Here is a 14281-nt window from a genome sequence, read left to right as displayed (position 1 = left end):
CCACTTCGATTGGTACAGAGCGATTGAGGAGGGCCTCCTTGCGGTGGCAATCGCCTTCGCCACAGGTCTTGAAAAACCCTCGCTCTGGCCAACTTCTTGATAGTCTGAACGCAGTCAGACTCAGAGCGGGGAGTTTTTTGTGGTACCTCTCGAAGTGGGGCTGTCTGAGTAGATCTTTCCTTAAGGGCAGAGTCCTCGGAAGTCTACAGGAAGGACATCACCTCTGTGAACCAGTCGGCTGCCGGCCAGAAGGGGGCGATGAGTGTCATCCTCGCTCCTTCCGATGCCGCGAACTTCCTCATCACTTCCCCGAGGATCTTGAGCGGGGGAAAAGCGTATATGTCTAGACCCGACCAACTCCAAAGTAGGGCGTCTACTGCGACTGCTCCGGGTCCAGAACTGGGGGAGCAATAGAGTTGAAGTCTTCTCGTCCTGGAAGTTGCGAAGACATCCACCTGTGGACAGCCCCACAGGTCCCACAGCGACTGGCAAACCTCTTGGTGAAGGGTCCACTCTGTCGGCAACAGCTGTCCTCGTCGACTGAGAAGGTCCGCTCGAACATTCTGTACTCCTGACACGAACCTTGTCAGGATAGTGACTTCTTGCGCTTTCGCCCATAAAAGGAGTTCCTTTGCGATGGCAACAGAGAAGGCGAGTGAGTTCCCCCTTGATTTCTTAGGTATGCCAGCGCTGTGGTGTTGTCCGAATTGATCTGAACGACTTTGCCGGATACTTCTTCCTGGAAGAAACCTGAGAGCCAGATAAATGGCTGACAGCTCTTTCAGATTGATGTGCCAGGACATGTTTCCCCTCTCCAGTGCCCGACACTTCTTTCCCTCCTATGTTGCTGCTCCCCAACCCGTGGACGACGCGTCGGAAAACAACACTAGGTCGGGGTTCCGAAGTTTGAGGGAGAGCCCTTCTGCGAGCTTCCGAGGATCTGACCACCAACTTAGGTGATCCTTCACCTCTCTCGTTAAACACAAGATCGCCTCCAGATCTTGTTTGTTCTTCCAACTGTTTGGCTAGGAAGAATTGAAGAGGTCTGAGGTGCAGCCTTCCCAGAGAAACAAAAACTTCTCCAGTGAGGAAACAATAGTCCCCAGCAAACTCATCCATTCCCTCACCGAGCATGTTTCCTTCCCCAGAAAGGTCGCCACTTTCTCCAAGCATGAAGTTGTGTCGCCCCCTGGGACGGAAAAAGCCCGAAAAGCACTGAGTCCTTCTGAATCCCCAGATAGACTAAAGATTGAGACGGTAGTCAAATGCGACTTTTCGAGGTTTTACCAGAAGCCCAGGACTTTGCTAACGTCATGGTCGTGTGCAGGTCCTCCAGACACCGTTCCCGCGATGAAGCTCGAATAAGTCAGTCGTCTAGGTAGAGAGAGATCCTTATATTCTTCCCAAATGAAGCAGCCTTGCCACGTTCTTCATTAGAATGGTGAAAACCATCGGCGCTGTGGGTCAGACCGAAGCAAAGTGCCCTGAATTGGAATACCTTCCCTTCAGGACAAATCGCAGGTATTTCCTTGATTGGGGATGGATGGGTGGGGAACGTGAAAATACGCGTCTTGGAGGTCTAGTGAGACCATCCAATCCCCCGGTCTCAAAGCTGACAGCACCGATTGAGTCGTCTCCATCTTGAATTTCTTCTTTATCACGAAGAGATTTAGGCTGCTGACATCGAGGACGGGTCGCCACCCCCCCGAATGTTTCGGCACCAGGAACAGGCGGTTGTAAAATCCTGGAGATCCAGGTCGAAGACCTGTTCCACCGCTTGCTTCTCGATCATTTGTTCCAGCAGATCGAAAAGCACTTTCTGTTTCTCTCCTCGATAAGAGGGAGACAAATCCTTTGGTGTTGAGGATAGCGGGGGTGACTTCAAGAACGGGATCCTGTACCCTTTCCTCACGACATCCAGCGACCAAGGGTCGGCATCTCTCTCTTCCCAGGCTTTCGCGAACCGAAGAAGCCTGGCTCCTACCGGCGTCTGAAGGACTTCCAAATCACTTCCTACTCTTTGACGGAGCAGGGGTTTCTCTCTGGAAGAGCCTCTTCCTCGGGAGGCTGTTTTCGAGGCAAAACCAGCACGAAAGGGCTTCGGTTTCTTGGCAAACGAAACTCCAGAAGATGAAGCAGCTGCTGGCCTTCTAGAAGACTGAGCCAGAAGATCTTGCGTTGCCTTCTCCTGAAGGCTTGATGCTATGTCCTTAACCATAGTCTGGGGGAAGAGATGGTCTGAAAACGGAGCGAAAAGCAAGTCCGCCTTTTGCGCTGGAGAGACGGATTTGGCCGTGAAGTTACAAAAGAGTGCTCTCTTTTTGAGAATCCCCGAGCTAAAGTGCGTAGCCAACTCCTCAGAACCATCCCGACGGCCTTGTCCATACAAGAAAGTACACTGGACAGCTCCCCCAGACTAATAGTATCAGAACTCCTTGACCTGGCATCTAAAACTCCAAGACACCAGTCGAGAAAGTTGAAGACCTCTAGAGTCCTGAAGAGGCCTTTTAGATGAAAGTCGAACTCGTTATGGGTCCAAGAGACTTTTGATGAAGACAGAAGGGCTCTTCTGGAGGCGTCCACGATGCTCCCGAAATCACCTTGAGCAGAGGCTGGTAGTTTAACCCCTACGTCCTCTCCCGTCTCATACCACATGCCTCCTTTACCGCAGAGTCTTGATGGCGGTAAAGTAAAGAGGACTTTTCCTGACGCTTTCCTCTTCTCCATCCACTCATGGACTTTCCGGAACGCTTGCTTCGTGGAAAGCGACTTCTTCATTTAACGAACCCTGAGCCTTCGTTGCTTTAAAAGAAGAAAATTGAGAAGGGGAGTACGAGGGGTCTTCCGGTTGAAAAGTTTCTCCAAACTCCGACTGTAGAGACGCATCAAAACTTTATAGTCCGATGAGACAGGAGCTGGTTGCTGTTCTTCCTCTGCTTCTACATAAATTATCGCTAACTCCTTCCTCAGAAACCGGAGAAGTAGGAGGAAAGTCTGAAGAAAACTGACGAACAGGAATGGGTTCCTTCATCCACCTGAACTTGCATTGGTGGGAAAACTGGTGTCTACCAGCGCGCGCTTGGCGTCCGAATCCACACGTTTGGCGCCGACAGGTGCGCGTCGACATCTACTAAACACACGCTTTGGCGTCCACTGGCGCACACGAGCGTCCACTAGTGCACGCTTGGGTGCCCTTCCACTGGTGCGCGCCGAGCGTCAGTCAAGCGCGGCTGCCGCCCACTGTGCACGTTTATCAACAACAGGTGCGCGTTTTGGCGGCACCGGAAGCGCGCTCCACTTGCACAGAAAGCGCGCTCAGCGTCCACCACTCGCTTGCGAACCATACGAAGACTTGCGAGCGGAGATATCCTCATCCTGAGAGCGAGAAACGAACTTCTCACCTCCTCTAGAGAGCTGCTGGGAGCAGAACGAACTCTAGAGGGAGACTCGAACGAAGAGAGAGGCGAGCGAGGAGAAAGAGCAGGTCTTGACTTCTTCACAGGAAGCTTCTCATCCTTTCTAAGACGACGGAAGAGACTCTCTAGAAGCAAGAGCGTCCTGAAGTTGCTGCTGCAGTGACTGAATCATCCTCTTGGTTGGCGAATCTTCCTGCTCCGGGGATGGGACTGATCCTGTGAGCAGGAGAGCGGCGAGGGGACGCCTCCTCCTCCTCCTAGGTACGGCCTCCTCCCACCGAGCTCTAGCGACTGTTATCGCTCGCACGAACTAACCGAATCCAAGTCCGAAGACTCTCTACGCCTTTTCTGCGGCGGAAAAGCAGCGAACGCACTGTCAGGCGAAGATCGCAAATTCGGAGAACTAGGACGTGAAGCGTCAATATCACGCGCCGTCCTTTTCAGCGGACGGGAAGCACCGTGAGAAACTCCACCCTTTACGTGGGGATGAAGCCTCCGATGACAAAAAACACTCCTTGAGGAGACGTGCCCGTGCACGCTCCCTGGCAGTCTGGGGATTTTTCATCAGTAACTGCCGAAGGCACGCCAGATCGGTGGGGGTTCCTGTAACCCTCCTTCGGCTTTCGACATGCTCCCTCCCCAGGTCCTGGGAGTCAAGCAGAGGTCCAGGCCTAGAGGCGAAACGAGGCCGATCTGACGCACCCTCCACTACACAAGGGGTATCACTGCACTTTTGCACATCACTTTTGCTCTCAAGAGCCAACACTTTCGATTCTAGATTACGAATCGACTCCAAAATTAAGGATAAAGTATTACTCTCTACAGACACTGCTCAGGGCCGGAGGCAAAACTACAGGGTTAGGAGCATTAACAGAAGGAGGGTTAACAGGAGAAACATTAATTTCTTGCACACCTGAAACACTCCTGGAGGAAGACCTCCTCCTTAACCTATCCTTTTCAAGTTTCCTAAGATAGGTATCATACGCCTTCCACTCAGAATCTGTTAATCTTTCGCACTCCTTGCAACGGCTTTCATACACACATTCATGCTCCCTGCAACTCTTACATACCGTATGTGGGTCTACTGAAGCTTTCAGTAGCCTACCTCTACAATCAGTCCTAGAGCAGAACCTAGCGCTAGCTGTACTAGACCCTGACATATTATCCAAGAGAAGTCCAAACCAAAATCAAATCAATCCACTAATAACGTGTGCCTAGCCACCGATCCAGTCAATTAATCCAAAAAAGAACCAAAAGGGATACTCAAGTAGCAAAAAGTTTCCAAATCCAGACGGAGGTGCTGTAAAAACAGATGTTCACACCGGCGACAGAAAAATTATGAATAAGAAAATGGAATGGTTCCTGATACCCGCCTCCCAGCGGCGGGAATGGGTATACTAACCGACCTACTCCCACTACGTGTGTCGTAAGTTTTAAATTCTGTCGGTCGTCGGAAATTATCAGCTATATATATATCTGACAGGTAAGTTGCATGAACAAATTTCATATTATCTACAATGTGCCACATAGGGCATAACTGTAAGTGGCATTTCTCTATGAAGGCATAAAAAACCAAAAACAACAAACCTTTCAGGTTTCATTCATTGATGTCTCTGCATTAAGTGGAGAGTTTTCAATAAGGTCCAAGTAGAAGCCTGACCAAGGACCACCCATTAATGCGTGCAAGTGATCTTGCATGACACCCCAGTAACTTCGAAATGTATGGACACATCACTCCTGATCTTCAAGTGAACATCTGAAGGCATTATAGAGTAGTAGTACATCATGTTAATATAAACAGGTCAGAAATGTAATCCTACAATAATATTAATTAGAACTACATTCTCAATGTTTAATGTTCCAACACTACTGTTACTTTACAAAATTACATTTTTACAATAAAATTATGTTTTATATATACTTCCCAAGCAATTACAAGCTATAGTTTTTCACACAGCATCCTAAAAATTCAAAATTCATGATGACTATTCAACTTTCTAGTGCAGGTGACTTAAGCCCTGCTCACTTTGAGGGTAAAAAGCAGAGTGATGTGGCAGACAACTCAATGGTTTTGCCCTGATGTCCATGTAAGGGAGGGGAGAGGGCTCCAATTCAGTAATTACTTGTAAGTACTACATATAAAGCCTGTCTTATTATATATAATTTCTATATAAGTAACCTAAAGTATCTTACCAAGAAATACAAGCTGAATTCACATTAACAGGAGTTGGGATACATGGATAGCAGAAAGTTGCCAGCATTGGTACAATGCTTGTTATTTCCTTACCTGGTAAGAAAGCCATTGCAGGTGGGTACTGCCTCTGGTTGGTGCTCATCTTAATCTCAGTGGCGCAGCAGTAAAACTATGGGTCGCCGCCTAATTTAGTGGGGGACTTTGTAGCGAAGGAGGTACTCCAATGGCTAGCAAAGTTAAAAGGTGACCTTGCCCTGGCCTAGACGACTAAATAAAATCATACAATGACTAACAAAACTGGTGGGTACCATGTAACTCCAGATTCACCATGGATCAACACAAAGTGAGAAGATAGAAAGGTAGAAAAAAACTCTATGATTCCTCTCCCAACACCATGCCAGCCTCAGATCAAGGTCTTATCGTACTACAATTATCGAAAACTGATTCCACTTCTTTAAGGTAATATGAAGCAAAGACGGACTTCCACTTCCAGTCTGTTGATTCCATGATAGAGGAAGGGGACATGCTATGCCAGAAGGCAAGAGAAGTAGCCACTGCTTGGACCTCATGGACTCTTAACTTCAATTAACCTTAATTGTGACACTCAACTTCCTCTACAGCTCTCTTGAGGAGGAGGGAGTCCACTTCCTGTGAAAGGGCCAAGAATCTCTTGGAGCCTTCCAAGTAAAACACCAAAACGATGAGAGACTTAACTAGAGGAGGTCTTCCCTTGAAGGGCATGGAGTATCCTTCCTCCAGAACTCGAGTTAGCCATGGCTCTGCACCTCTGCAGCTCCATTCTTCCCAAAAGTGAAAAAGTCTGGCTCCTACAGGAGCACGAAGGACAGGTCTTCCATTTCTTGGAAAAAGGTTTGAAAAATGGTTTCTTAGCCGACGACACCAAAATGATATTGTTAGTATACAATAAAGTTTTGTACATACTTACCTGGCAGATATATACTTAGCTTAGGTCTCTGACGGTCACGACAGAAAATTCAAAACTCGCGGCACACGCACAAAGGTAGGTCAGGTGATCTACCTTACCCGCCGCTGGGAGGCGGGTGTAAGAACCAGTCCCCCTTTCCTGTCAGGTTATTTTCTTCCACCTGTCTCCTGAGGGGAGGCTGGGCGGGCCATCAATCGTATATATCTGCCAGGTAAGTATGTACAAAAACTTTATTGTATACTAACAATATCATTTTTGTACATGAACTTCCCTGCCAGATATATACTTAGCTGATTGACACCCGTTCGGGTGGAGGGGAAAGAGACACACATACTTACTTAGAAAGTGGGGACAACACATGTTAAAGGAATACATAATATAAACCTCTGGTTCTTACCTGATTTAGGCAGAAGACTTGATAGTTACTGTCTATTAGTCTGCGTTGCCTAAAGAGTCTCAGCGAGGGCGTGACCTATGGCTGAAGAACTCTTTGGGTCTACCAATGGGAACTGAGTCCACTTACTTGGCAGAATCCAAGCAGGATCTGGTCAATGGGGATCAACCCGCTTACATGCCAGAGCCTATCACTACCAATTGCAAGGAGCCTTAAGCACAACCGATCACCTAACCAATTACTAACATTAGTATACGAAAGAAGGAGCTGCTCCTGCAACCTCCTTCGTACAACCAACAAACTCAAACTTAAAACTAACAGGGAAAAAAGGATTAAAAAGGAGGATGTGTTTCAGCTCCCTGCCCCAGCACTGAATCCGCCGATACGTACGGGCCTAGCCCAAAACACTTATCATACGTAATCGATACGTCCCTTAGGTAGTGATTAGAGAAGACTGATTCAACCTCCAAAAAGTGGCCTTCATAAGGTTTTGTAATGACAAATTCTTCTTGAAAGCCAAAGACGTCGCGATGGCCCGTACTTCGTGCGCCTTGACTTTCAGAAGGTTAAACTGTTTGCTGATTGCAAGAAGAGTGTGCTTCTCTAATATATTCCTGATAAAGAATGAGAGTGCATTTTTAGATAAGGGCCTACTGGGGTCCCTTACAGAGCACCAGAGATTTTGCTCTCCATTAGCGGCAAGTCTTTTCTTCCTCTGAAGATAATATTTCAGGCTTCTCACCGGGCAAAGAGATCTCTCCTCTTCTGTCCCGACTAAGGAGGATAAGCTTTTGATTTCGAAGCTCCTGGGCCACGGCGAAGAAGGGTTTTCATTCTTGGCTAGGAAAGCCGGAAGAAAAGAGCAAACCGCGGAGCCTCCTTGGAAACCTACCTCACCTTCTAGAGCTGCAGCGTCGCTGACCTCTTTGCTGACGCTAACGCACAGAGGAAAAGAGTCTTCCATCGAAAGGTCTCTGAACGAAGCAGCATGGGGAGGTTCGAACCTTGAGGACCTCAGGAAGAGCAGCACGACATCAAGATTCCAGCTAGGCATAAGGAGGAGGTTCTTTTAACCGTTTCAAACGATCTGATTAAATCATGGAGGTCCTTGTCCTCAGATATGTTTAATCCTCTATGACGAAAAACTGAGGAAAGCATGCTCCTGTACCCCTTGATGGTGGAGACAACCAACCCGCATTTTTCCCTCAGGAAGATAAGGAAATCTGCAATCTGCGTCACAGAGGTACTGGAGGAGGAAACTTTATAGTCCTGCACCAGCGTCGAAAAAACATCCCACTTCGACTGGTAGACTCTAGATGTGGAAGGTCTACTGCATTGGCAATAGCCCTTGCAGACTTTGCCGAAAAAGCCCTTAGCTCTGACGAGACTCTTGATAGTCTGAATCCAGTCAGACTGAGAGCGGGGTTTTTGTTTTTGGAAACCTGTCGAAGTGGGGCTTGTTTGAGCAGATCGACTCTTAGAGGTAGGGATCTTGGGACATCCACCAGCCATTCCAGTACCTCTGTGAACCAGTCGTGGGCGGGCCAGAACGGAGCTAATCAACGTCATCCTTGTTCCCTCTGACGCTGCGAATTTCCTTAACGTTTCCCCTATAATCTTGAAAGGCGGGGAAAGCGATACAGATCCAGATTCCTCCAATCCATGAGGAATGCATCTATTGCCACTGCTCTTGGGTCTGCAATAGGGGAGCAGTATAGATCTATCCGCGCATTCCTGGAGGGTCGCAAATAGATCCAGATGGGGCCTGCCCCACGTCCTCCACAGCTCCTGGCATACGTCCGCGTGCAGAGTCCACTCTGAGGGAAGGACTTGATTCCTTCTGCTTAGCAGATCCGCTCTGACATTTCTTTCTCCCTGTACGAACCTGGTGAGAAGCCTTATGTTCCTTTCCTCTGACCACAAGAGGAGCGATCTCGCTGTCTCGTACAGGGAGAAAGAGTGAGTCCCCCCCCTGTTTTCGAATGTAAGCCAGGGCTGTAGTGTTGTCGGAGTTGATCGAACATATTTCCCTTTTACGAGGGGTTCGAAGGTCTTGAGAGCTAACCAAATCGCTGTTAGCTCCTCTTGTGATGTGCCAGGACACCTGCTTCCCCCATCAGGTGCCTGACACTTCTCTCGACCCGAGAGTAGCTCCCCAACCTTTGTCCGAAGCGTCTGCATACAATACTAGGTTGGGGTTTCGAACTTGCAAGGAAAGGCCTTCCTTGAACAATAGAGGGTCTAGCCACCAACGTAGATCCTCCTTTATCTCTTGCGAAATCTTGAACGCAAAGTCCAGACCTTGATATTTCCGATCCCAGTTCCTCGTCAGGAAGAACTGTAGGGGTCTGAGGTGCAACCTTCCTAGAGAAACGAATTGCTCCAGAGAGGAGAGTGTCCCCAACAGACTCATCCACTCCCTCGCTGTGCATACATCTTTCTCTAGAAAGATTGCTACCTTCTCCAAACCTCGGGTTATCCTCTCTGGGGACGGATACGCCCGAAAAACCAGAGAAGCCATCAGAATCCCCAGATAGATACGCTCTTGACTGGGGATTAGCTGTGACTTCTCGAAATTCACTAGCAAACCCAGAGAAGCTGCTAGATCCAACGTCACTCGTAAGTCCTCCAGACATTTCTCCTTGGATTTGGCCCTGATAAGCCAATCGTCCAAGTATAGGGAAATCCTCACTCCCTCGAGATGAAGCCACTGGGCAACGTTCTTCATCAGTCCTGTGAATACTTGGGGGGCCGTGGAAAGGCCGAAGCATAGGGCCCTGAACTGAAAAACGTTCCCTCCCCACATGAATCTGAGATATTTGCGAGAAGAAGGATGGATCGGCACTGGAAGTAAGCGTCCTGAAGGTCCAGTGACACCATCCAGTCCCCGGGACGAAGAGCTGCTAAGACTGATGACGTCGTCTCCATAGCGAACTTCCTCTTCTTCACAAAGACATTCAGGGCGCTTACGTCCAGAACCGGTCTCCATCCTCCTGAGTTCTTGGGAACTAGGAACAAACGGTTGTAGAAACCCCGCTGAAAGTGGGTCCCTGAACCATCTCTATTGCCTCTTTCTCTAACATCAGCTCTACCCGCTAGAGCGAGGGCTTGATTCATCAGTGGGTCTTTGTATTTGGCCACCAGAGCCCTTGGAGTGGTGGTCAAAAGGGTGGTCTCGAAATAAAGGGAATGAGGTATCCCCTCTTGATGATCGCGAGGGACCAGTTGTCCGCCCCCTTTTGTGCCCAGACATCTGCAAAGTTCAGAAGTCTGGCACCCACAGTTGTCTGGAGGACACCCGAACTATTTCTTGGCCCTAATAGAACGGGAGAAGGTCCCTTCCTCTTCTAGGTGGTCTCGAACCCCTGGAGGAAGAAGAGCGAGACGAAGTCCTCCTCGAAAGGGTTCTTGCCTACTTTGAGCCTCTTTCTTCGTCTTCTGCTGAAACGAAGGTTTCGGAATTCTAGCCGATCGAGCTAGCATATCCTGCGTCGCTTTTGCTGATAACGAGCTGGAGATATCGTTAATAGTTTCTTTGGGGAAGGGAAGTTGGGGGGGGGGAGTTGCGGGGAAAGTTGCGAATACAGCAAGGAAGCTCTCTGTGCGTGCGAAACCGCCTTGGTAAGAAAAGAGCAGAAAACGGCCCTCTTCTTTACCACTCCTGCCACCAAAAACCCAAAAAGAGAAGCAATTTCCCCCGGAACCGTCTCTCACTGCCTTGTCCATGCAAGACAGAACTGCGTGGAGGAGGTCTTCAGGCGAAAGAGGTGTCTTGCTCTTGAGTCCTCTTGGCCAACACTCCCAGGGTCCAGTCAAGAAAGTTTAAAAACTTCTAAGACTCGGAACATTCCCTTCAGAAGGTGATCCAACTCGCTCATACCCCACGTCGTCTTCGCAGAATTCAGCGCCGAGCGACGTGCGGAATCGACCAACGAAGAGAAGTCCGAGTCTGCAGAAGAGGGAAGAGTCAGACCCAAAGGGCTCTCCTGACTCGTACCAGAACCCCATCTACCCGTCAGCTTGGACGGGGAAAAGAAAAACTGTCATTGCCCTTCTCTTCTTTTGAAAGCAACCAGTCGTCAAAGTTCTTCATAGCTTCTTCATAGACACTGTAAGGGCTTCATCTTAACCGATCCGAAAGACTTCTTAGCCGTATTGGTCGTTGAAAATAAGGACGGAGGAGACGGAGGAGCCACGGCCGAAAGAGACTCCCCAAAATCTTGCAAGAGGAGGTCTGTAAGCCTCTTATACGAAGAAACCGCAGCATCCTTGGGCAAATCTTCCTCCGAATCAGCAACAAATTCTTCCGAAGAATGACGTCTAGAAAGCTCTACTGCCCGGAGGAGAGCTAATCCTTGGAGAGCGCCTGTTCGGAGAGCGCCTACTGGAAGAAAAAACCACCACCGGGAGAGCGCTTACACGGGGAGCGCCTACCAGGAGAGCGCCTACTTAGAGAGCGCCTACTAGGATAGCGCCTAGTTGGAGAGCGCCCTACTAGGAGAGCGCCTACTTTGAGAGCGCCTACTTGGTGAGCGCCTGCTAGGAGAGCGCCTACTTGGGGAGCGCCTACTAGGAGAGCGCCTACAAGTGGAGGCCCGTCTGTCGGAAACCGATTTCTAACTCCACAGAAGAGCGTCTGGAAACGGGAGAGAGCGCCTATCAGCTCTCTGCGCCTGCTAGGCTCTTGGCGCCTGCCATCCTCAATACGGCCTGCCAGGCTCTTTGTGCCTGCCCCGGGGAGGGGAGAAAACATCCACGATGAATCCCTGTCAGAAGCGCGGCGCTTACAAGGCTCTGAGCGCTCTATCTCCAATCGGGGAGTGCTCTAACGGGAGGAGGTAAAAACTTCCGTTGCCAGCCTACCAGGTTCTTGCCGCCTACTAGGCTCTTGGCGCCTACTAGGCGCTTGCTGCCTACTAGGCTCCGAGCGTCCGTCAAAGGAGAGTGGCGCCACCAGGCGAAGAAACTCTTCCTTCGCTCCTGACGAAAACTAGGCTCTTGACGTCTGTCAAGCTCTTGACGCCTAACTGAAGAGGAGCGGAAATCCTGAGGAGAGAGCCTGCCTGGCTCCTTACACCTACATGCTCACAACTCTTGCTGGGAAGAGAGGAGAGCCTACTCGGAGAAAGATCCCGAGCTCCAGCCTGTACTTCTGAACTCCTACTAACAGGCAGGCTCAAAAGCTCTTCTAGCCAAAGGAGATTTAGCCGAAGGAACGTTCTTAGACTTCTTCACCGGAAGTGAGGCGTCCTTCCGACGATGAGAAGTCCGGCAATAGACTCTGCTAAAGCCGCAATTTGCGCCTGCAGACCCGCCAGGATACGCGCAGGAGATCTCTTAAACTCCTCTACAGGGGACGAAGTCCGAGAGCGAACAGGAGAAGCGTAACAGGACGAAATCTTGGTTCTCTTGCGTTCCACTTCAGGCTCTTCCGCGAAAGATTCGGGCTGGAAGGAAGGGCGCAAGGATCCTTCCAGGGCCTCTTGAGAGGGCGAGACGACTCCGATGCGCTCCATCTACGCTGAGGAGAAGGCGACGAAGATGACGAGAAGCACTGGCGCAATAACTCCTCTTGGTTTCGTTCCAAGGCAGCCTGGGAACGAGCAACAGGAACTGCCGAGGGGACGCCCTGACCGGTGGGGGGTTCGGTCCCTAACCTTCCTGCGGCTTTCGACCTTTCCTCCTCCACTGGGTCTGGGAGTCTGGAAGAGGTCTAGGCCTGGAAGCGTTAGTGAGCCGGTCAGACGCACCCTCCACTGCACTAGGGGCACTGCACTGATCACTTGCACTATCATCACTCTTACCTTGTCGAGAGCGAGCGAGGCTCTCCTTACTCCTGATCGAGGCTCTCCCAGAAGCAACTTCCGAAAACGAATCTTTCGGGTTCAAAGCTGGGCGCAGGGGCTGAAACTGGAGAAGGAACTACTTCTACTACAGGATTCTCAGTGTCAACTTCACTCACCCTCGATCTAGAACTCTTTGAAGAAGCCTTGCGCACCCTATCTTTCTCTAAACTTTCTCACATAAGAAGAGAGAGCCTTCCACCATCCTCATCCAAATTCTCACACTCTTTGCAAGGGTTAATAAAAGAGCATTCATTCCCTCTACACGACTCACATACCGAGTGAGGATCTAATGCAGCTTTAGGAAGCCTAACTTTACATTCCTTCTCTGAACAAACCCTAAATAAACTAGGTTTCTTAACTTCAGAATCATCCATGATTATAGATATGTAAGAGAAATCCAAAAGAACAAAAAATCCAAAAAACAGTCCAAAAAGCGTATGCCAAGCCAACAACCAAAGTGTACTTCACCAAAATCCAAATCGTCGGCAACGAGAACGAATTTCAACTATCGTAAGGACTAAACAACAGGTGTTGTCCAGCGGCGACAGAAAATAACCGACAGGAAAGGGGGACTGGTTCTTACACCCGCCTCCCAGCGCGGGTAAGGTAGGTCACCTGACCTACCTGTAAGCGTGTGCCGCGAGTTTTGAATTTTCTGTCGTGACGTCAGAGACCTAAGCTAAGTATATATCTGGCAGGGAAGTTCATGTACAAAAAACACAAATTGGTTCGTGGTCGTCAACTGGAGTCTCTGTGTACCTCCACAAAAGGGCTGAAGTCTTAAGGGGAGAAACAGACTTGGAAGAGATGAAGGGATCCTTTGGACATCTAGTGGACTGCGCTAGCAAGTCCTAGGTAAACTACTTCTGGAGGTCTGATGAGATCTCCAGAACGGTGGACTGTGGAAAGAGATACTGCTGGTCAAGAGGGGCAAAACAGGAGAGCAGACTTCTGTGTGAGGGTAAAACTCCTTTTCATGGTGAAGGAACCGACAATTCCTTTTCCTTCAGTACACCCATGGAGAAGAGGGAGACAAGTCCTCTTGAATCATCTCTGGTGGTCTTACAAAGGACAATACCTCTAACCAGTCAGAGGCCAAGTCTTCCACCAGGCAAGGGCAGTCTCTATTTTCTTAGCGAGAGCCCCAATTGTCCAGTGGAGAAAAACTAAACACTTTCTTTTTTACAAGATGGTCAAGTTCAGCTGATGAACACATGACTTTCACCAAAGAGAAGGCAGAGCATCATTAAGAGTTAATGACGGCCGCGAGGAGAAATCCCTCTGAGAGGAGGGACAGCAGCTCCCAAAGAGGGAACTTCTCCAGCATAGGAGAGGTGTCGAAGAATACTATCTCTTTTTGGATACGAGAAGCCATCAGACAGGCATACTTGACTCTTTGATGATTCGGCCACACGTCTGTGTCAGCTAGAGGAGAAGGGCGCTGGCGTTAGGGGGTATGGTCACCTCTCTGACTTTCGAAAAGAA

General features: G+C 49.4%; 2 protein-coding genes across 2 annotated transcripts in view; one reads left to right on the top strand and one right to left on the bottom strand.

Moving 5' to 3' along the window:
* Nucleotides 1-5752, bottom strand: part of LOC135221378 (cell growth regulator with RING finger domain protein 1-like) — a 78264-nt gene extending 72512 nt beyond the window's left edge. Inside the window, exon 1 of the mRNA XM_064259177.1 lies at nt 5704-5752. Within this exon, the coding sequence (XP_064115247.1) occupies nt 5704-5752 (49 nt within the window). The remainder of the gene's footprint in view (nt 1-5703) is intronic.
* LOC135221162 (cell growth regulator with RING finger domain protein 1-like) overlaps nt 1-14281 on the top strand; it is a 188235-nt gene that overhangs the window by 106415 nt on the left and 67539 nt on the right.

The sequence above is a fragment of the Macrobrachium nipponense genome, chromosome 2 (genome assembly GCF_015104395.2).
Source record: "Macrobrachium nipponense isolate FS-2020 chromosome 2, ASM1510439v2, whole genome shotgun sequence".
Classification (NCBI taxonomy): domain Eukaryota; kingdom Metazoa; phylum Arthropoda; class Malacostraca; order Decapoda; family Palaemonidae; genus Macrobrachium; species Macrobrachium nipponense.
This window is presented reverse-complemented; position numbering and strand designations above follow the sequence as displayed.